Genomic DNA, 24719 nt, shown 5'->3' on the forward strand with positions numbered 1-24719 from the left:
TGTGTAAAAAAGAAGTGAAGCCCAGATTGCAATAACTGCATATCACTTTCTAAGTCTAGAAATAGCTTTCATTCACAAGAAATGCTTGTCATGATGTTGTTTATGACATTAAAAGTGAGTAACATTAACAGATTAAAACCTCACAAAATAAGAATGAAGTTCTTCTGCAAAGTTAATGTCAAGCAACTAAACAGATGGCTACAACAAACTTTTCATAACAAAAAAAAATTTATGAATACAGTTAAGTCTGTAATTTGAATCATTTACTATAATATCATTAAATACAAAGACACTGTCAGAAACAGAAGAGATAAAAAAAAGGAATGTTATTGCTCGTTCTGTGATTTCCTGGCAGGATATTAAAATCTTTCAAAATGAGCCACGCAGTTGTAACACAGACACTGCAGAATCAGGAAGACTGTGGGATCAAGTGTTCCAAAAACCAAAATGGAAATACTTATCTAGGTATAGAAAGTGGATGAAGCTATTAATTTCAATAATGTAGCACACTGTGTGCACACCTACGTTTCCCAAATGTAGGTAGTGAATATATGCCATCTTCAGTTAATTTCTTTTAAGTAAATTTGAAGTTTCAGAGAATATTCTGCATTTACTGAGGCAACAGTGAGATTCCAAGAGATGTTACCAGATTTTCAGTGAGGTAAAAGCAGAAAGTTCATTAGCCTCGTATAAAAATGCTGCATCGGCAATTTACAGATACTCAGTATACTCTTGCTTTAGTGAAAAAAATAATAATCTTTAGCCATGGAATCACATTTAAACTCTCTAGGAACTAGAATTATTCAGAAAGATTTCTCTTTCCCATAATTATTTTCCAGCTATTCACTCAAATATATTGAAACCAAACATCATTCCTAGTAGTGGTCATGCAGAGACTTTCACGATCCCAAGTTCCTAAAAACCCCATGTCCCTTTAGATATGTGCATATTTAACTGGCCTGATTTTCCAAAATTACCTAATAGTTTCCTTGATTTTTGGTGAACATCTATAAATGCAAGCATATTTCACTGGAAGACACAAACTGCTTTGCTTTTTTTTTTTTCTTCTTCTTCCCCAAAACCAGATAAACAATTCAGGAAAACGTTCCTGTTTAGAAATCCCACCCTCCCCTTGAGCTGCGCTCCTTGCCTGAGAAACCGACCCCGCAAGTGGGAAGCTGTAGAGCCAGGACAGAAAGCTTGCAGCGCCCAGCGAGGGGGAACGCTGCCCGAGCAAGCGGCGCGGGTTTACCTTGGCCTTGCGGAAATGGTAGACCACCAGCATGCTGATGAAATCCAGCAGCATGCAGAGCGTCTGGAAGGAGATGATAGCCAGCCGTAAATACTTGTCCTCCTGTGCATAGCAGGGAGTATCGTCCGTGCAGAAAGAGCATCCTTCTCTGCAGGGTAGGCAGGTGTAGACTTCCTCTGACAATTCACCACCAGAAAAGCGATTTTCTGCATCCTTTCCTGAAAGTATCAGAAGAGCCAGGGGAGACACCTTTAGTTGTAGGGGATGGGGAGTTCATCACCAGTCCTCTGCTGGGCTCCCTTTCCCTCCCATTCTTTCTCAATAGGTTACAAAATAGCTTGCCCAGCACTGCTTTTTTAAACACTGAACCATCCTTTGTAACATTCAGAAAATGCAGACCAATGAGGGAAAGTGAGCTTATTGAACATCAAATGCTTTCCTGTTACATTTAAAGTGGGCTAAATCAGCACAGGAAATTCTATGAAGAATTTTGAATGGGGAAAAATTACATGAAATATTTGGGAATAAGGAATGGATTTTACACAGACAGATGAAGGGCATTAACTACCTAATGTTCATAGTACAAGCTCTGATCCCATTTCAGATTGCCCTTCAATTTTATAAAAATGCTATTGAGTGAATGAATGAGTTTCAAATTAGATTAAAACCTTCTTAATTAACATTTTCTCAACAGGCTGTTGCATGATTGCACTACTCTGTCCCCAAAGCAAAACCAGTGCACTTAGACTAAGCATAGTTTTCCATTGTTCACATAAGCACGCCAGGAAGTAGACACACATATTTTGTCTTGGAAAATCAATTAATCTTGAACTGACATCTCACCCATCAATGTGAATCTATCAAGAGCACACACAGAAGGATTCCTAATTTTTCTGATCTTTTCTTGCCCATAAACCCTTGTAAGGCTGCTTACCCTACAGGCCATGAACAGAATTAAAAGATGAAAGAGAAAGGGGGGGTGGGGAAGAATATTGTTAAATAAAAGGAAAAAAAGAATTTGTTAAAAATGTTTGTTATAAGCAAGACAGCCTTAGGAGCTCACAGAAACAACAAAATGTGGCTGAAGCCAAATCAATGGGTGTGTTACAATGTGTGATAACTCCTCTCACTTTTCACAATTCTAGAAAACTGCTTCAATTACTTTGATCAAAATTCTCCTTCTCCGTCAGAGAAAGTAGTAAATTATGGCTTGCTGAGTCCTTCAAGAGACAACCTATTCCACCTATGCTGCACATACACATGGGCTCATGCAACTCTCTTCAGACTTTTAGCTTGAAGCAATTGAAGCAGAAGGTTTTCTACAAGAGTAATCACTTCTTGCTTTCTCAAATCATGTCCAAATGTGCAGGAGCACACATGTGCTGCTAGGAAAAGCCTGGGAAAAGGAAAGAGGCCATGCTCCTTGTCCTCAGTGTAGGATGCTTTGCTCCCACATCCCAGAGTGAGTAGAGAACAGGATGGTATTTCTCATGCAGTTTGTGAATTTCTCCTTCTCCTTCTCCTTCTTCTTCTATTCTGAACTAAGATGTCAGAAACCTGAATATAGCAGAGTAGTGCTGACTCATGTTGGAAGTCAGATTTTTAGATACCAGGAGTCAGCAAAAAGAGATCTTATGCTTTTTTGACCCAGACTGCGTGAGGTAGGAACGGAAATCTTGGAACATAACCATGTTTGGGCATACCAAGCAGATGGAAAACCTCTAAGGAACACTAATGTTGAAGATATTCTAGAACTGGAACTTCTCTTCAGAGCACACAACCACGGACCTCAGCCCATCATCACTCCAGCAGCTTTAACAAAAACCACCTTCTCCAAATCTAACATCAGATCCCTGCTTCTTAATTACAGCTAGAGCAGCAGACCCACACTGTCCTCTGCCAGAGACAGAAGTCACAGTCTCCCATGGCTCATCTCCATATCCAAACCAAAAGTGCATTCCCTACTGTCCAAGTTTTCCACTTTATTTCCTCAACATTTAAGGTCATGTCACCCTTTCCATCACATTTCTGTTCCTTTATCATTTCCTCTATCATTTCTGTGCCCTTCAATTAGCCCATCTCTTTGAAACCTCACATTTCTGAGCCCTGTAAGCCATTTGTTAATATATTTCTATTGTGTCAACTAAATAAATTATTTGTAGTATAAAAACTTACACACAGAAAAATATAGTTCAAGACCCACAGCTATGAGACTACTTGTCACAAACACTATAAGAATATGGCTTGATAATTTGGCATGATTCTAAACTTGATGCACTTTATTTCTGAAATATGCAACCTTGAAAGTCATTGCAAATACACTATATTCCATTTTATCAAGCATTTTCTTATCAGAGTCATATGTGGGAGTGTCCTCCTGTGGATGCTCATCAGATACTACAGGGATAAAGGTTAAATAAACAGTTGCATATTGAAGTGAATATCCCACAAATATGACTTTATAACACAACAGCAAGCTTTTGTTTAGGTGTGTCTGGTGTCATGTTTAGAAACGGGGATGGGCTGCACAGGGAGGTGGTGGAGTCACCATCCCTGGTGGAGTTTAAGGAAAGACTGGACGTGGCACTCAGTGCCATGGTCTAGTCTATGGCAGTGTTTGGTCTTGGGTGGACACAATGATCTCAGAGGTCCTTTCCCATCTATTGCTTCTGTGGTATGGTGTGCTGTACACAGAGGAAGATCACTGATGCACATCTGCACTGGCTGCACTGCCAGCCAGGACTGATTTTTCCGTATCTTTTGATATCAGATGGAGGTGGAGGTGTCTGAGGAGCAGCTGGATGTGGCACTCAGTGCTCTGGTCTGGTTAACAAGGTGGGGATTGCTCACAGGTTAGACTTGGTGATCTTAGAGGTCTTTTCCAACCTACTGGATTCTGTGCTTCCATGTGATTGCTCCTTATAGCTAATAAAAGAAAGATCAAAATAATTGATCTACAAGAAATTTCCCATAATGCAATGAGAAACAATTAACAATTCTTATGTGTTTGGGTTTGTTTTTTTTTTTTTTCCTTCTTGACAAAACGAAAGAACTTTTTTGAGCCCTTCTGAAATAAATTATTGGGGAAGAGCTGTTCATTATATATACCACTGACATGGATCCTGTCCACCCACACCCTTGCCATGACTCTGTGTCTGAAGGCACAGCAATGCATAGTTGAACATTTCTGCCCTTTGTGTCTGGTCCTGTCCCCTCACCAAAGTCAATGTAACATCAATTCAAGACACAGACAGCCCAAGTGAAGCCTGGAGTGCCTCTAACAGAGCTGCTAGATGTTTCATTGTGCCTTGTCCTATCTCAGCAGTTCTTTGGGTTTACATGTTTCCTGCAGTGAATAAAACCAATTTTTCCTCCTCAAAAGATGACAAAGGATTCTAGACACAGTAAGGTACATGGACAAGAAGTAATCTGTGCTTTGTGTAAAGCAGTAGCAGTTTCAGCACTGTCACAAATGAGATGGAAGCAAACACTGTGCTGCAGAAGTTAAAGCTGAAAATGAGGAAGGTGTAAAAAAAGAAAGGAAAAACAGAAATAAAATGTAGTAACCAAAAAATAAAAAGGATAAAAAGGAAGGAGAAAAGAAACAAGCAAAGTAGGTGGAAAGTAGGAATAGGGACACAAACTAACATGAAGTAAAATAAAATAAAACAAAAAGCTTAAATATTTCAGCTATTTCCACTCCACCATATTTTTTTCCTACCTCTTCTCTCTTCTATCCCAGTCTAATTTTTCTGTCTGATTGGCCCATCTGTTTTTGAAATGTTCTCCTGAGGGTAACTCTTCATCAGCTTCAGTTCTCCTAAGGACACTTTGCCACGCAAGGGGTGCCTCAGCAGCTGTGACATTGCCAGCTGAGACCTTCCTGCAGAGTGAGAATGGCACCACAGACTGCTGAGAGCCAGGGCAGGGACTGCCTTGTCCCAAACCAAATCATCCTGCACTCCAGTCAGAAGTCAGCACATGAACACAGAATGCACAGTGCATGCTGAGCACTGAGCAGAACAAAAGACTGATTTTGCTCCTGTTCTATAATAGAGTAAATTAGGAACACTGCAGTCGCATCAGGGATGTTGCAGTAACTTGGTGAGAATGTAACTGGGCCCCTTGGCACCAAAACCTGGTCATCAGCCATGGTCATAAGCCTCATCCCAGAAAAGGATCACTGAAGTCAGTGACAACCTTCATATGTGACAATATCTGCATGTGCAGGTTCTGTTGAAGAAACAAAGCCAAAGGGCAGGCGCAAAAAATGAAAATTCCTGTTGAACTGGAAACTCCTCTTTTTTGTGTGTGTTCTATGGCATTTGGTATGAAGACTTCTTTATATGCTCTCTCAAGGAATTAAATCCTAACTCCACCAGAATTCATTGCACTTCAAGAGGAACCAAACATCCTCCTTACTCTAGCAACATATTCACACAGCCCAGAGAAACAGCACTATCACAAGGCTGCCCTCTGCAACACTTTACCATATGAAAAGACAAAGGAAACACTCAGCAGATAACCTGTTGAACAAACTATGCTATTTACTCTACAAATATGCATAGGAGACATTATATCCCATATATATATATATATATATATATATATATATATATATAATCTGTGTGTGTGTATGTATGTATGTAAATTAAATGATGATTATTCCTAGAGGTATTTCTCTTGGGAAAAAGAAATAGCTGTTTTCACACAAGGCAGGAGATAACAGACACAGTCCTGGACCAAGTTCAGTGAAAGTCACTCACTGCCATTCCCTGGATATCTCACACAAACTGATCTCTCAGTGAGAGCTGAGAACCTCTGGCTAAAGGACAGTGAAAAGAAACTGGGCATGAGATGAAGCTGAAAGCAGGAGGCAGAGAAGGATGCCTGTTACACCTCCAAGCACCAGCTTTGCACCTGTCACTGCAGCCTGAGCCCTACCAACACAACTGCAACAATTTCAGCACAAAATCCATACAGAGTTTTGGTCACATGATGACAGTAACAGACATCAGCTTTGGGCACGTAGTTTGTCTGTCTTCCCTAACATCAACCAAGTTGTGTTTCTCCTGTTGTGGGCAATTCAGTCTAAGAACCATGCAATGTGTGTCCTGGGCATGTTATCTATACATCCAGCCAGACTCCCAGGCTTGAACCATCTCTATTACCTCATCAGCATGTATTAGACCTTGGATGCTCCTTTGAATTCTCCTTTGCAAATGAAGTAAAATGAAAACAATTAAAGCCCGCACAAAGCCTGAGGCCAGGGCATTCTAATTCCCTCTGGCTAAACAGAAAATGAGTAGATTAATTTCCAGAATACTTGTGCATGGGCAAGTATTTCCCCTTAGCAAGGCTTCTTTTCATGTTTTTTAATTTATTTACAAATCAAATATTCTTCAAGTGGGTATGTTTTACAGGATCCTCAAGAGTATTGTGAATGACAAACCAAAGGGCTAGAACTCCTTCAGTGATTATATAATCCGAGACTTGCCAACCACTGGGATTTTACTGTATAACCCTGACGAGGATAAAAAGCAGCCCTGCATTATTAATGCTAGCTCTGTGTTCTTTTTTTCTTTAACTCAAGCAAAGGCACTTACTCTGAAAGCTGTTCACTGAGAAGATGTTGGGATGATAGAATCCAGCCTTGCAAATACATTTGTAGGCTCCAAGCACAAATCCAAGGCCTTTAATTGGCATGCACTGTGAGAAAGGAAAAAAAAAAGAAAAGTCATGCAGATGATCACACAACTGTATACTCAGATGTACATTCAAGCATAAAAACATTACAAGATACTCTGCACAGACTTCTAAGAACAAACAGGCACTCCTTCCAGACTGGCAGTATTTCCTCAGCAGCTTTTCCCATAATCATATATCACTCCAGCTTTTTTGCCTTGCTGTTCATCTCCAACAAACAGCAAAGACAGCTCTAATCAAGCCTGACCCATTGATAAACTGACCAAGTGACAAATTTAACTCTTGCACATTTGATCTAGGCAGGACATTAGACAGCTGCGGGGTTTTTCTGAAGGGTTTCCAGCACATTTCCCCAGCACAGCAGGTGGGTTTCAGAGAGCTGGAGCTCACACTATGGGAGGAAGAACATGAACACCTGCAGCCAGGCCCCAGTCTTCTGCTGGCAGCACATGCTGGTGCCTCCACAACAACAGCAAAGTGGAACTAGCCCAGCTAAGAAAAAGACATCTACTTATTAGAGAAAATGGCTGCAGACATAAATCTGACCTGGCTGAAAGAGAAAAAAAATCAATGCCAACAGGAGCCCCATACTTTTAAAATATCTTGTAATTTTCTGAGGTAGCAATATGGGAATCAAGTTTTGTTTCAACTCAGCTTCACTCTTGCTTGGTTTTGACATCAGGTCAGGCACAGCAAATTTATTACTATGACAGAACACCTACTGTCAGACAATTTCTGCACATCAAATGGACTTTGCCTAGTAGAGAGGGAATGAACAGTCCAGCAACATAAAGGCAGCAACACTTGCAAAATGATGATTCCCAGTACAGTTTATTTCACTTCATCACATGAAAGTAGACTAGATGCCTTTTCCATGAGTGTAGGGGTACCTACAGTGTAGGTGTACCATGAATATGAACTAGACACTAGCAGTTCCTCAGTGACCAACTGAATGGTTTATCTAAAACAGCCTCTGTCTTCTCACCTCCCTATTTTTCACTTGTTTGTGACTGTCTGTGCCTTTAGGATATGCTTCAATATCTAACTGCCTGTGACTGGGAGGAAGATGCAGAAGGCAGGGCTCAGTAAAAAATGCCTGAGTATAAAAAAATCAAATGTACAGCAAGAGAGGACAGTCTGCACTGCAGACACTCTAGAAAAACTCAGGGGAAAAAAAAAAGCTAAGAGTTTCTTGTTATCTCAAATTTCAGCTTTGTGACATAATTCTGCCTGATGTTAGGGAAGCCACTTTGCTTTTCTTTGCCTCATTTCCCCAGATGGTACCATCTCTTCCTGCACCCTTTGCCAATCTGATGGCAGTGCTATTGGAAACCATTAGCAAGTAGGAAACTGGTATGCAAGAACACTGAAAATTCATTCAGCCTTTATACAAGCATGAAAGAAGAAAAAAAAAAGGAAAGAGAAGGTCCAAAACTTTTTTTTTTCCACATTATCTTCACCCTGAAGAAATATACAGGGTGGAGGACAGGACAAATTGAAGTGGAATGAGTGTGTGTGCAAGTCTGATGACAGCAAAACCTCTTTAACCAAGCACAGAAAGGTAGCTAAAGAAGTAAAAAGACTTTTTCAGATAAAAATTCTCTTCTGCGTTCTGGCTCCTTGCTTTGTAAGATGAAGGTACATGCTGCTGTAGAGACTGCATTTTCTTTTTGAAGAAAAGGAAGAAAAGAAGTAGCTCCCACTGTATTATGTGAATGTTGCAGCACCCCAAGTACTGTATTAGTAATTCTTTGCCACTGAAGAAATTTATGGAATCACAGAATCACTCATCTCAACTATGCTGCAGGCTCATGAATCTGTTCTGAGTTAAAATCAATGCTTTACTGATGAATCTTTCACAAACAACCAATATCCATACCAAATAAAAACCCTGTAACTTTTATTTTATTGTCTCTGACCAGTCTAGAACTCGAAAATGGACAAAATACTTTAAATGCTGTTACCTTTCACTGGTCTAGGACACAATCCTTTTTCCAGAATTTGGTAGCTGTAATACAGCTTAAAAACCATTAGTCAAATTGTTTCTTGTATTCCACATGATCCCAGGCAAAGGTGTAAAAGGGATCAGAATATCATGTTGACCGGTGGGATGGAGAGAAGGAGAGAAAGAAGCCTAGATCCCTCTAGATGCAATCTCCAACTCTGAAATTCCACTGTGCTCAACATTGCATGGAAACAGAATTATTTACACCCTGACTCTTTAAAAGAAATTGCAGCACCTAGGCAGGAAAAAACACTAAATAATATGAGGCCAAAAATGGGGAAAATACTTCCTCTGGAAGGAAAAAACTTCCCTCTTTTTACAAAAGATTTAACAGACTGTATTTTATTAACCAATGGTGGCAAATACTATGGTGAAAAAGGTAATAAATAAACTCTTTTCTGCTGTACAAAAGGAGTTTAGCACACCAAGTCCAGATTTGTTTGTTATATTTATTTACTGAAAAAGGCTTTTCCTGGCTGTCTGTAGGTGGATCTACATGACACGTAGCAGGCACAAGCAAGCAGCTTTTGTCCTTGCCCTGACAAGTGGCACCTGGTTCCAGTGGCCCCAGTGGCAGACTCTGAGCCCAAGCCTGGCAAAGCTGCACCAGCCCAGCCCACAGAACTGGCCATGGGCTGCAGACCCAGGAACCCAGGGAGCACAGGAACTGAGTGAGGCACAACAGGCTCTGCAGACACAGCCAGTAAAATATTCATCTGCTGCTAAGTTACTTAAGATTTGATCCATATAGAACTTAGCACTGAATAAAGGCAGATGTGTGAAAAACACCTGCTTCCACATAAGCAAAAAAAAGGAAGCATAAAACTGACCTGGTTTCAAATTTCACTATAAATGTGAAAGCACTGCTCTAGGAATGAACCCACCACATCTTGAATATTTTTGCCTCATCAGTAATCATCAGCTTTTAAAAAATCATACTTTAATCAATTTATAAAAGCAGCTACCTTAGGTTGGATCAGAAGACCCATTTAGGCTTGTATCACACTTCCTATCTGCCAGCAGCCAGTGTTGGGGCAAACAGTGAAAGATGCAGGTGGCTACTGAGAGATCCTTCACCAATACACCCTTCAGGACACCACACTCCTAAAAGGAATTTGTATCACTTTAACTTCCAGTTCTTATAGACGGCTTAGTTACAATTAAGATCAGCTTTATCATCATGTTTGCTAAAGAGAGAGTAATAGGTGTCTGTAGAAGTCACAGAGGCATATATTCCTCTTGTCTATTCCCTGGTATTGTATTTTCAGCTTTACAGTATTAGTATAATGTAATGACTCCAAAGCGTTTTATAGTAAGCTTTAAATCATATGTTCAGCTCAAAAAAACCTTAGATATTCTATGAATATTTATCTTGAGAATATTTATAAACAAACAGCTCCTGAATCAACACAGGATTCTAACACATTTAAACACAACATCTAAACCAGTTTTTAAAAAGTCTGTATTGGCTTAATTTTCTGCTGCTTGTTGTAAAGGATGAAGTTGGTAAAATCTAATGCAATAAAGATTATCTCTGTTGGGAAGAAAAGGAACCCTTCAAATAGCCTGTGCAATTGCTTTGGAAGTCTGAGCCAAATCTTCTGGCACAAGAGAGACAAAGCCCTTCATCAGATGTGATTAGCCAGAAACCAAGTGAGGAAGTATTCAGCAGACACACAGAGCAGGTGAGACATCCAGAAGGGGAGAACAAGGCAAAAGCAAACAAGAGAAAGAATGTGGCATCATGTCCCACAGGTAATTTAGAAAATCAGATAAAGGACTAAACAAATCCATACAGTGGCATTCTAGAGCAGAGGGGGCAAACCAGTAATTTTACAATATAAGAAAAATACAGCCAGCCTTGAGTTGGGTACTCCAAGTTTTTCAAAGAGCAGCTTTCAAAATCTGTATTTCCACATGCATACAGCAATGAGAATGTCTCCCTTTCCTAAAGTCAACTCCTTGTTCAAAGGATGTAGTAAGAACAATGTCATGATAGTTAAAGCTTAACAAAGATAATACAAGTAAGCCCATGTTCCTTTGCTCTGGTTAGGGGCAGCACATAAGGGATTTCTAGAAAATGCAATGTATAGAATAATTTTGTACTTGGTATACAATAGCAGCTGGAGCAGGTTGGTGTCCTGCAAAACCCCAGGAAAATTTTTTTTTACCACTCAAGAGAAGGACATTCACTCTTTTAAAAAAATGAAAATAAATTAAGAAAAAAAAAAAAAACCAAAATCACCAAAACAAGTAAACTCCCCTACAACAACAAGAAGCAAAAAAATTTAAAAAAATAAAGAAGATAAAAGCCAAAGTCTCTTTGCCTAAGACAGTGACAGCTCTGTCATTGAAAAGGCTTTACCCATTGTCTTTTCTCACTTCATTTACCCTTCAAGACCAGAGTGCTGTGTTACAGTGTGTTTGCAGCCTCACAAGTGAGCAGTGAGCATATCCACATGTCCAAGAACCTTGAGCATCACCTGGAAGGCCCTGCTTGCTCCCAGACAGCTTGGGAGGCAGCCAGCTTGCCAACCACACTACTCATCAACTTTTCTACTCAAACACTACATTTTGGCTGAAAGAGACAGGACAGGGTTGGCCACTCTATACTTTTACTGCAGGGTTACTTAGGCCCCTGTAGTTCTTCTCCTCCTTTCTGAATGCATTGGTGGAGTTAATTACTTTCTATATTCAAGTTAAAAATGTGTTTTCCAGCAACAGGAGACTTAGAATGACATTGAGTTGTTTAAATCTGTGTCAGTCAAAGCACTGCAACAGCTGATCTGATTCACTTTAGAGCAAAGGTAGTTGTCAGGACAATATTTGCTTTTATAGTTTGATGCTTTGCTAAAAATTCTTCAGTGCTTTTTAATTTGATTTTTCATTATCCTGCTTTTGTTAGGAAGAGAATAAATAGAGATGGACAGGAGCCACAGCTCATTCACACAAATAATGATAAGTGGCACATGACTACTGACAAACCACGAGCAGAAAAGTTGACGTCATTCACTAAAGGTAAGGGACTGTAGAGTCTTTAATAACTAATTAATCTCTTTTGAAATGTGACTCAGTTGGGTGATCAGGCTTGTGTTTGAGGACACACAGGATTGACTCCCTTCTGGTTCTCCTTGTCTTCACTTTAACCATGATGATGTTATCAGCACACTGGGAGACAAACACTACAAATATGCAAGTGCTAGCAAAAAATAATGGAGGAAGTGGAGCATTTTGCAAAGAAATTAAGAGAGGAGATCAGAAATATGTACAAATCATATTACCTTCTTGGAAGATGGTGAAAGGGGAGTAAGTTTAATTGAGCAGTGTTTGAAAGCAGGTTACATGGGGGTCATGGTGAGGCTAAGGAGCAGAAAACTCATCAACAGCTGTTGTTGTGCACGTGGAGAACCCAAGGTCAGCTTACAAACTAAGCTTCCCACAGTCAGGATCCTTTACAGACAGCTCAAAGTCCAACATTTACAGCAACTTTCAGAGGATGGGTAGCTTGGAAACTCATAGGTTCTCAGCAATGATATTTTTTAAGACAGATTTTTCAATACTGTTGGAAATAGTAAAATCAGACTACTTCAAAAATAAAAGTCTCTTTATTTGATAGTCTGGAATTAATATTGATAACCTGAATATTATTTTGGAACACATTAAACTTTGCTTCTGGTTAACATACTAAACAATAAAATCACAATGTCTCCTCTCCTAGAAAACTGCACTGCAATTACAGGGGAACCTGTTAACAGATACCAAAGGGACTGAGAATTTTATAGCCATTAAATAATGCAGTGTAATTAATTCAAAGGCACTTTCTTGGGGCCAGATATCCTTGGCTTTGAAGATGAGTTAAGACATTTTTCACCATTAGCACAGGTTAAACTTCATTTAGAGCAAAGTTTAGTTCACTTCCTCAGGGTCTTAATTAAGAGAGAATTCTCTTCGTACTGTCTCTGCAACCCTTCCTTCCTATCACTAGGGTAATTCCAGGCTCTACACATGGGCAATACTGCAAATATCTAACATTATCTGCAGTTCCAGAAGCTGTCAAGTAATATGCCAAAAGACACAGAGGTCCTTTACCTCTGGATGTCTGGTTCTGCCAGTTAGTTCTGCATTCATCTGGAGCTTGGCAGCAACTGTTGCAAAGTTTGCCTGCAAGATGAGCCACACGGTGAGAGGGGATTAAGAAAGCTTGCCAAAATCTGGAAGAATGTGAGTCATTTCCGAAATCATTTGGGGGCGGGGAGAAAAGCTGTATCTATTCCTGATCCCTACAAAAGATGCAGTGTTTTAAGAAATGCAGAAACCCCTAAATTTGTATTCCTTACCGATGTAAATTTTTTAATCAAATTTTCTGTTGGCCCATCTCTGCCAATAAATGCAATTAGTGGCCCTATGACAATGCAAACTAGTTCCATTCTGAAATCAATTTTCACATTTATAAACTTTATTAAAATTATTTATTTACAGTACTTAAAACAGACTTTCATATTTTCTTCCAAAGGCCAACAGGAAACACTAGAATAGCCAATCCAACCCAGAAACTCTTCAAGACAATTGTGGTGCTTAAGCACAGAAAACTTATTTGGAATAGGAAAGAGTAACAGGGGGTGGGGGTGCACAGGAATTGCACAGCTCATCCCACAGAAGGGCACAGCCAAACATTCAGGAGACTGCACTGTTCTTTGGAAGGAGTCTGACTGTTGAAGTGCTTCCAGCATGGACAGCCTGCTGGCCCTGCTAGCAGGAAAGGGAAAAAATTCCCTATGGTTCATCCAAGAGCTAACAAATAGCTGCTATAATCAGTAGGTAATTTAGAAACATAATTCAAGGAGGGGAATAAAATGGTGGAAAACATTTTGGTGCATGATATCTTAATCATTTAACATGGACAACATTGTTAAACCAACATTTTCTAGCCAGCAGATGTATCTGTCATTTCTATTGCATTTCCTAGCAACTATTCATGTAATTACTTCTTTATTCCTAAAATATGATTTTTAGGCTGATTCCACACTCTAGCAAGACACACATACCACATTGAAAAGATCTGCAACACGTTGTGTCTGTTTTCACAGCCCACAGTCACTTTCTGGACTTACTGCCCGGTTCCAGACAGTCCAGCAGGAGTCAGAAACTTGCTAAGTTCCCACAAGCTTCATGAAAATAACATCCTGCTAGAGAAGAGATACCCTCTGAGTGTCCCTGCTGAGGGGGAGACTACATGATGAGGACATACCTTTTATTATACACCAGAGAATGCTCTTTGAGCACTCCACAGTCACAAGGAAAGCTTTAGCTGGCACTGGTGCCATCTGAGACATCAGTGAACAGCATAGCAACCTCATAGAAAAACTCAGGAAGTGGGGACTGGATGAGTGGAGAGTGAGATGGATTGAGAACTGGCTGACTGGCAGGTCCCAGAGGTGATAATCAGTGGCACAGGGTGTAGCTGGAGGCCTGTCACTACTGGGGTCCCCCAGGGCTCAACACCAGGCTCAGTATTGTTTAATTTATTCATCAATGGCTTGAATGAAGGGGCAGAGGCCTCTTCTGTTCCAGCAAGTTCACAAAGCTGGCAGGAGTGGCTCATACCCCAGAGGGCTGTGCAGCCCCTCAGAGGGACCCCGACAGGCTGGAGAGATGGACAGAGAAGAACAGCCTGAAATTCAACAAGGGCAGGTCCTCAAGAATCATCTGGACACAATCCTGTGCAATGTGCTCTAGAATAACCTGGCTTGAGCAGGGAGTTTGGACCAGACAATTCACTGTGGTCCCTTCCAACCTGACCCATTCTGTGATATGTGATAAGAAAATACATTAGGAAACCAGGCTATAATAATCTGATGTTCCTGTTCCCTGGTCTTCAGCCCATCTTTAGGACTCAGCCTACTTTTCCAGAGGCTTGGACTACTCAAGACTGCCTGGAGCCTTGAGTTGAGTCCAGCTGGGCAAAGTTGAGTAAGTTATGTTCCTAGTTACAAAATTAATTGTTACTGAAATTCTACTTGAGGATTTTGTGTGAAACCTGGTTGAGAATACAGCTATATAAAGGCTCCAATTTTAATATATTTGGTCAGTTTTTCCCATTTATAGTGGTATCACATTAGACAGAAATTGAAGAAAAAGACCTACCTCACTCGTACTGGAATGCAGACACAGCATCTTCTACTACAAAACAGTCTGACATAATTAATTGCATGAGTCTTTCTGTCTTCTGCTGGTCATTGGTAAAACACAACTCTCTGCTATGTTGTGTCCATCAGCAGCATGCGTTTTAAAAGCACATTTCTTTAATTTGAGACGACAGCCAAATCCTGCATCAGAGTGCTTGCTCTGTCCACAACTTGATCAATAGCCTCTCTTTAATTTTGCTTCATTCTGAGCTGCAGCCTCTACAGTTTGACAATGTGTCAACTCAACAGGAAAGTTAATCTTACTTACAAGATACTATCAGAATATGGGGTTTTCTACTTGTCAAGCTTATTTCCATGTTCAGGCACAAGTCTCCCATCGGGGGTTGGAATTTCCCTCAGAATTAAAGTTCAGAGCACAGTTTCTGGGTTTAACCATGATCTGAATTAAAAATTAAATCACATATTATTCTTGATTGCTTTCAATCCCACAGTGAGAAGAAGCACCACATTGTTGCTGTCAGAAAAAGATCCTCTCCAAATCCCACTGCTTGACAGCGACACCTTCACACTGATCGCCACAGCCTGGAGCTGCACGCTCACTCCTGATGAGGCACAAGGCCCACAGAGGTGCTGCATGTCCCACTAGCACCATGAAAACAGAGCACCCACTATTTGCCAGCTATTTGATAGCTCATTCCACCTCTGCTTCAGCACTAGGCAAGCACAAGAGTTTTTAAAAATGCTTTGGGAAAGACAGTTTAACTTTTGGGCAACAAATCAGAAACAAAATGTTATAATGACCTAATATGAAACAGCAATACACGTGATAAATTAATATCTGTCTAGTTGCTTACTGCTTCTCATCTAGGACACCTCAGAGATCAGCCAGGAAAATAAAATCCTGCTTTTTGCTCTGAATACTTGTTTTTTTCCTGCAACCTTTTTCAGATTTGATGAAAAATGTTCTCATTTTGAGTAGTAACTGTTCCATAGGCAAGTCCCCACTTCTAGGTCTAAAGCTAGCTGGAGGGTTGGTGATCAAGGCCTATATATGAAGCCATCATATTTTAGACAGACACCTTGAAATTATTTTCTCTATTCTTCTACTTCACTTATTTCAAATCTAGATTGTTACTTTTTCCCAAAGCCAATGAAGCCTTGATGACTCATATCTCACTCCTCCAATGCCTTCTGGAGCTGGGAGGTTTGGCCATGGATGTAAATTCCTTAGAAGTTTCATTCTAAATGGCTGCTTTTGGTATTTAATGATGCTTCATTAGTATTTCCATCATTATTTTTCCTTCAGGTTTGCCCTTATCCCAACAAGGGTATTCCTGTGGCCTGGTGATTAAAAGACACTTCTCCCTGTTCTTGCCATATCCTGCCCAAGCTGAACTCCTCCTTCACACAAGGCTACAACCTTCCCCATTACACATTAGGGAAGCCACAGACTAAGAAGCTGTTCTCTGAAGGTCACAGTGTCACATGAGCTTTGACACAGCCCTGCAAGGAGCATTCAGACTAAGAACAAGGGTCAGGTCCAGATATCAATAGGAATGGAAATTCTCCCTTGTCCTGTCTGCAACAGGGAGTTCCTGTGCCACAGAGTCCTCTCACACCACAGGAATTCTAAGGTGATGTCTGCTGGAGCACATCACCCACAGCTCAACTGGTCCCAGAGCCCTGCAGCAGCTTTGGGACACTCTTAGGGCAGGGAATCCATGGAACAGTCCAGACTCCTAAGTGTGCCAAGGTGGCTTAAAATCTTGGTAGCAGCCCTCCTCTGGTTTGAGATCTTTAAGCAGGACAGCTTTCTTCTTGTATAAATATGAAGTACAGATTCCTGCATTGCAAGAGCTCCAACCAGGACAGCTTTCTTCTTGTATGAATCTATTGTATAACTAATCTTCACCACAGAAGTGCAGCCACATTTAATCAGTCTTCTGAAAAGTATTACACCACACATTCCAAAGTGATGGTTAAGTTCAAATGTAGGCTGGAAGGATGAAATATATATATTTGTTTTTCAATTTCTTCAGCACGCTGCTTTCCCTTGGTTCAGCAAGGCCCTGTTTTTGAGCCAAGGTCCCAAACCTTGGGACAGGTTGCCCAATTCCAAAATGAGTTCCCTGCTGACCCAAACAGCAGATGGCCACACCACAGAGATATACAATGATGTTCCTGCTTGCAGCACAAAGCCAAAGCAAAACATCACACAGTCTCTGGAACCAGAAACTCTGGAACTTTGTATTCCTTCTCCTGACAGGGCAACTACTGATAACGCTATTTGAAACACACATGACTGCAAATTTGGAAGCCCTTCTCCTAAAAACCATTAAGAATGCCAGAACATTCAGCAAGTTTACTTGCACAGTAACTATTTCTTCCTCAGGTGCAGGCAAGAAGAGTGGTAGAAGAGTAACACTAAAACTCAGGAATCAAAGCAGCCTTCAGGCAGTACAGTACCTGTCACTCACCAATTCTATTTAATGAACTTGCATGAAAACAGGGCTTCATGAATAACAAGTAACATGGTACATCATCTAAAGAGAAAGCAAGCTGGAGTTTTCTCTCTATTATTCAGCAGCTGCCAGGAGCTGATTCACAAAGCATGATGGACTGGATCTTTTCTGACATCATTAAAACTAAAAGTGAAATTGTTTTCCATTATTAATTATAGAAATGTCCCTCTTGTTTTCAGAGCTCTCAGAAATGGTGAAACAGCATCTGGTAGCAATACACTGTAGACATATAAACTTCAGCAGACAATAGGATGCTTGGAAGAGTTTGGCTCAGACTGAACAAAATGTCAAGTTTACTTTCCATGTGACAGAGCAAATCCATTTTTATTGGAAGCCACTACAGAAATAGCACCAAAGACCTGCCAGCCTTAATGTGACACAGGTATGTGCACACAGGCATCTGCCCTAGCTCTCTATCATTACTTTTTAACTCTCATTTTGAAATAAGTTGAAGATGTGGCAACAGTTACCACTCCTATCCACTAGCAAAATCCTGGGGACCAGTGAAGCTACAGCTGAGACAAATCAAGGTAGAACCAAGTCCTTTCCCACAACCATAGATTTTAGTTGACAACATGCAGATATGGTAAAGTTCACAATGGAAGAAGAAACAACTTACAGGTTAAGACAGAAAATTTCTGGTTAGTACCTTCATCAACCTGCATTTTAAAGGCATCAGATTTTGTTTCACATTTATAAATAAATACTGCTCAATGTTTCCTGGGTTTACATTCCAGAACAATATTATAGCACAGAGGCTTGTAAAATTACCTTACTACTATGTTTTCTGTTACTGCTTTCTCCTCTCTGTCCTTTCGTCTGTCATTCTGCAAAATGCAACACATCACAAAGGGCATGGGACCTGCAACCCAACTCCCCAGAAAAGCCTCCTCCCTCATCCCCAGACTCTCCATTGCCTCACTCCAACAGACTCCTATTTCAAACACTTAAGAAGCAAGACACAAGTCCAGGAACCAGCCCATTTAGTCTGAAGAGCCTTTCCAGTTCAAATACATTGACCAGTATTTTTGCCAGTCTTCTAAAAGTGCAAATAGGACACAAACTGGGTCTTCCACATTTCTATCCTGAGACTTGAAAAATTCCATCTCAACCATTCTCTTTATTAAAAGAAACAAACACAAACAAACACAAACCACCAGGTAAATTGTTTTAACATGGTTCTGTATGGTAAGCAAATTATAAACCAGTACAGTTTGTAGACAAGAGTTTCTATTGAATTTTCTGGAGTCTGAGCAAACTCTCAAAATGTATTGTCATTGTTTCACTGATTCCGGGAAGCTTCTGAATTCTAGAAACTAATGTTGTAATTCTATAATACAGTGAATACAATCCCATAATATGCTAACTATATCCAAAAGTTCAATCTTAGTTATCTTATCATAGGATTGCATTCACTGTATTATAGAATTACAAAACTGCATGAACGGACCACAGCAGAAGCTTATGGTGAAATCCTACTCTCTCTCACGTCAACCTTTCAAGTGAGTCAGCTGCAGAATATGTAATGAAAACCCTAAAACCCAGAGGCAAGGTTTTGAAAGCTCAAAAAATTCAGAAACATCAGAGGGAAAAGCAAAGCATTCTCTATTGGCAGCCCTGCAGAGCCTGCAAGCTCATAGGTCAGGTTTGGAGGTTCTTGGCTGGTTCAAAATGTTCAGAAGTTCACAGGCATGGTCAGTCCAGGACAAATGCTTCCACAGATTGTCAGTGTCACCTAGCTACTAACAGTCCTTACTTTTCTCTCCACAGGAAAATGTTTCCTTCACTTATTTACTTATTTCTTATTTACTTATTTCTTTCTCACTTGTCTTGTAGATGATAATATTTTCCTTATCTAGGGGCTTCTCTGGGGTGAGGAACTTTCTTTCTTAATCCCCCTTTCAATTTCTCAAGACATCTCAAGATTGATCCCACTTTCAAATGCTCAAGACATCTCCAAATTAGGGATTTCATACAGCCTTATAGCCTTATACCATAAGAAATGTTTTGGTGAAGTAGTTATAAATACCAGGTTGTTTACTCAGTATCATACCCACAGGGAAATATAGAAAAAAAGAAGAAAAAAAGAAAGGTTTCTTGCTCTTAAAGCTCATTTCTAATGTAAATATTTTTAAAGTATTTCTGTGACATACAGAAAGTCACTTGACAAGTAAATTGTACTTGGGTTTTCCCATCTTTTGAGACTGTTATGCTGCTTATAATTACTCTGACTTGTAAAAAAAAAACAAATAGTTAATGTGGGTAGTAATGCTGATACTGACAGAGCAAGTTACAGACACTAAAAATAATTCTATTCAAACTAAAGCAAATTTGGGAAATGTGTTGGGATGCACTCAGCATTTGGCTACTTTTTAACTTACAATCCATCATTTTTACAGGCTTGAGGTAGAGCCATTGGTTTTGATGAAGTTCCCTGTGTAAGGACCCAACAGACAGAAGGGAGTGGGGAATGAAACACCCCCACCTACAGAACACATGCTCCAGCAGCAGCCAGGGGAGTGCCAGTGCCCCTTCATCTGCCTCCAGCTGTCACAGGTGAGGCAGGAGAAGGGTGGGCCTGGATGTGTTGCACCCATCAGACTTTTCCTCTGACAGTTTCCACAGCTACAAGACAGGGGATTTAACACAGAAACTACCTTCACCTGCACTCTGTAGCACTTTATAAAATTTTACTCAGGTATCCTTACAAAATATTAATACTTTTAAAACTGTCTTTCTCACTAGAAATATGCCACAGGCTCCTCAGTCACACCCCCTAACTAATTCCTATAATAAAACTCCAAAATAAATACAGAGAGAGTGAAAAAACCCTCATCTTGTACTAATCTCTTATCAACAAAAGTAAATTCTACTGTTAATTTACAATAATAAGTATGAATTATATAAATCCACATGATTACCAACATATAAAGTTAATATAAAAAAGGACCCCATCCAGTATCTTCCTCCTACTTCTTGCAATCTCTTAATCTTCCCAACAAAGCCTTTTATCCTGTGCTGCAGAACACCAAACTAGAACTGAGGAAACACATCTGAAAGGCAAACCAGCTTTCAATGGCATATCAAAAGCAGCTGAAAATACACAGCAGTTCATTGAAAAGGACAATTCTGCAGGAAATGATTAGTGGCTATTTTCAGAATCACAACAATATGCATAGGGTTGCACAGAACAAAAGACATATACAGTCTTTGTCACATGAGTTTTATTGTAACAGACACTTGAAAGACAAAATGAGAAGGATCCAATTCTATTCTCATTTGCCCTTATTTTAAATAAACCAAAATTCCAGTGACTCCAGTGCTTCCAGTCACCGCACTGAAATTACTGGATAATGGGGATTGAATCAAACCCACTTTGTCTCCTTCTGCTTTTATACTTGCATTTATATTCAATTTCTTTAATATAAATTCATTTGTTGAGACAATTAAGAAGTTATAAAACCTAAGGAGTGAAGATCACCTCAGCATTAAGTGCCATCTTTGACAGCAGCTTCCAGCAGATTCTAGAAGGATGAGAAAGGGCAGCCCTGCTGCTATTGCCAATTAGCAAATAACACTCACTAAGCCACCAAATTCCAGCTTCATCATTTAATACTTTCCTAAAACTTTTGAATGCCAAAAACTTCCTTTTCAATACACAGCTTGAGCAAGCCCCTCTCCTTGGTGTAAACTGCAAACTCACCTTGAGGTGACAACCAGTTGCCAAGTTTAATCAAAACAGCTGGATTTCAGTGGTAGCAGGTGGGAAAAAAAATCCCTGAGCTACTCTTGAACTCAAAAAAATGGATTGTGGGATCTTTGAGGGATGAAGAGAGTTATACAATTCTGTGAGTGCTTTCCATGAAAACCAGAGACCCTTTGGAATATTTATTTACAGCATCACTTGAGATTACAGTAAAAGCTGGCTCAGAATGAAATCACAGAATAGTTAAGGTTGGAAGGGGCCACTGGGAGTCTCTGGTCCAACCACAGATTCTCTGGTCCTGCTTAAGCAGGTTCCCCTGGAGCACATTAACTGGGGCTGTGACCAGATGGTTCCTGAGTATCTCCAGGATATTCAGGAGGAACTTTCTGCACATCAGTTTCTGGTTGTTGCCTTTTGTGCTCTGCCTGACTCCTGTTTTATTAGACAACCAAAATAGCTATTAGGTTGCAAAATCCTCTGTCTGAAAAAAGCAGTTTCACTGTCAGAACTGACACCCCTGACCCTTTCCCTGTCAGCAAATTAGCTGGTTTTTACACAGCAGTAACACTCACCTGAGCTGTGAGAATTTCCCATTTCAGTCATCACCCAGATCTCTCTACAGACAGCATCCTCACCTTTTACTGTGTAAACCTACTGTGCTTTTCATGCCCTAACTAATTTTTCATGAGAGCTGCCTGCTGGACTGGAAATGGAAATGCCATCTGCCCCAAAGCACAGGTTGGGTTTGCCCTCTCCCCCTCCTGTCTGCAGCCCATTTGCTGCCCTGGGAGGTTTCCCTACCTTCACAACTTGAAATTGTGCCAGTTCAAACTTTCTCCTTCCCACTTCACATAGTCCTTTGTTACACTTTTCAATTCAGTCCAAGACATGCTTCTCAATTTACACAAAAACTGGGGGAAAGTCACTAAACATTTTTAGGCAACCACCCTGAATTCATATTCCTTACACATCTCCTTACCTGGATGTGTCAGCAGCCCCTTAGAAATGAAAATCATTGCCATATTCTTCCTATTAGGATCACATTTCAGATTTCAGTCAGGATTCAATATATCATCCTTTAAAATAACTGTTCAAAATTCTATTAAACCCTTTCACAGATGTAAGAAGAACTCTGTACTTGAAGACACCAACTTCAGGTAGATTTTCTCCTCATTTGCTCTAAGACAAGTAGGTGTCATGACTGCATATGTCTAAGGCTACAACAGAAATTCCTTCTTTGCACAGAAGAGTCTGCCACCCTCCCTATACTGATTTACTTCTTATTCTGGAATAAGCCCTTGGATTCTCATGGCTGCTTTGCTGGTATAAGAAACTACTGAAAAGAGCAAGACAAATAAAATATAGCCCTAAAAGAAGGTGCATAACAAAGCTGTTATCCTGTGAACATGTCAAGCATTTCTCAGATTTTGGAGGAATCATTTATACAAATATTTAAGCCCTCAAAGCCAAAACATTTACCAATCATTTAGACATAATCATCTTGTCACTTAAACAGAGCTCAACAAACATGTCATTGGGGGAACCCCACAGTGTAATTAACATTGCATTGAATGACAACTGAAGAAAAACATTTTAAGCAGTCTCATTCAAACCTGAAAGGCAGCCTCTACTATGTCAACACTCGCTTCACCAGGAAGATTGATTTTCCCCATTATTTCTCTTAATTGTACACAGGTAGCTTTCAGTTTGGTTTCACTGACTATTCTAATCACAGCTTGACTTTGAGGTTTTCTGTTTAGCAGTGCAGTCCAAAGTTTTACTCTCAGGAAAGAAAGAGATCAAGACATTGCCCAATAGCACAGTTAAGAGATCTGATGGTCAGAATGGAGTGGAAAGAAAGGAAAACTTACTGTATTTATTTTTTATTAATTTACTTTTTATTAACTTTCAATTTTTTAGGTGAAATTTTCAGAACAGTAACCAAACCAAACAAAACAGTAAAAGCTGGTTCCACTCCAATAATCGTTATATTTTTCTAAATGTACTGTCCAGTGCTCTGAAGGAACTGTAGCCCCCCCAAAGCTCTTTTCTCTCAGTGTTGCTAAATTTCATATACCAAATCAAGTTGCAGTTATGTTTACCCAGGTTACAATACATTTCCTCTACATTGACTGCAGAGATGCAAGCAGAGCTATCTGTCAATGCACCATTTTAAAATATAGACACAACTGTTCTCTAAGCAGCACAGCTCTAAGCTCTGAGATGCAGCAAGGTCTCACCAGCACATCTGAATTCTGCATAAAGTACTATTAGTGTCTGTTGAAATATTAATTACAAGAATGCAGTTGAACAGCATTTAACTGGGGAAAGGCCATCAGCAAATCGCAGTTTTTCTGCCAAAAAATACCTAGCACAGCACTATGTTACTTTCTGCCCTATTTAATGTGGATCACAAGGAGGTAGTAAGTGGTCTGGAAGCACCAGTCCCACCCAGTGGCAAAGGCTGTGGTCCATGGTCCTCCCCAGTTTAACCAGACCAGAATCCTGCCTAAAAAGCATGCCTGGGAGATGTGAATATTATTTATTTCAACAAGAGCAAGAGGAAGACATTCAGTTCCAAAGAGAAGTTAAGCCTGTACATGGGAGCCAACAGCACAGATGTTCCTGACCTCCCCTGTGCTTCCCATCCCCTCCTGCCTGACAGAGGGTTTGGGAGCCTGTCCTCACACCCAGCTGCCTGTCTGGGGTCCCTGCTGACCTGCAGCCATCCTTCCTCAGCAGGAAAGAACCATCTCCCCAGCTATCCACACACATTTCCTGCAGTCATCCTAATCAGCAGGTGAAACTGAAGACCCTTCCCACACCTCCTGTCATGCTCAGCTGCTTCATGCCCTGCCCCAGGGATGTGCACCAGATCTGCCTGCAAGCGCTGATGGCAGCAATGCAGCTGTGACACCAACTTTTCCCCAACAAACCTGTGTCATGTGAGGGATGTGTCACAAATACTTGAATTCTACCACAGAACCAGGGCCTCCACTGAAAAATGGGGGCCATTCCTATTTTGCTAACTTACAGCTATGAGATATGGGCTGAAGGAAAGCTCTAGCACTACCTTAGGCCAGGGCTGAGCAAATACTTTTCAACTATTATTTGCAAAATAAGAATTGTCTGGGTCAGATTTAAATTATTTAACTGTCTGAATCCACTCCAGAGAAAAAATACTGCTGAGGAGAGGGAGAGCTTAAATTTTGTATGATGAAAACACCAATTCAATAATGGCTGCAGAAATGGTTGTTTCCAACTGGGCACTGAAAAACCAGGAGAACCTGCACCCACCACTGAACTGTAGGCATCACAGGTACAGGTCCTTCTCTTGTCTTGAAGGACCCAAACTTGTATCTCCCATCCCCACAGACTGCTC

The 24719-nt window shown here is 40.3% G+C and overlaps 1 protein-coding gene across 1 annotated transcript in view; it reads right to left on the reverse strand.

The window, feature by feature from the left end:
• GPR158 (G protein-coupled receptor 158) overlaps positions 1-24719 on the reverse strand; it is a 181122-nt gene that overhangs the window by 96195 nt on the left and 60208 nt on the right. The window contains exons 3-4 of the mRNA XM_018909303.3: positions 6859-6961; positions 1253-1470 (exon numbers count right to left, since the gene is read on the reverse strand). Of these exons, the coding sequence (XP_018764848.3) occupies positions 1253-1470; positions 6859-6961 (321 nt within the window). The remainder of the gene's footprint in view (positions 1-1252; positions 1471-6858; positions 6962-24719) is intronic.

This window comes from Serinus canaria, chromosome 2 (assembly GCF_022539315.1).
Source record: "Serinus canaria isolate serCan28SL12 chromosome 2, serCan2020, whole genome shotgun sequence".
In the NCBI taxonomy this organism is placed as follows: domain Eukaryota; kingdom Metazoa; phylum Chordata; class Aves; order Passeriformes; family Fringillidae; genus Serinus; species Serinus canaria.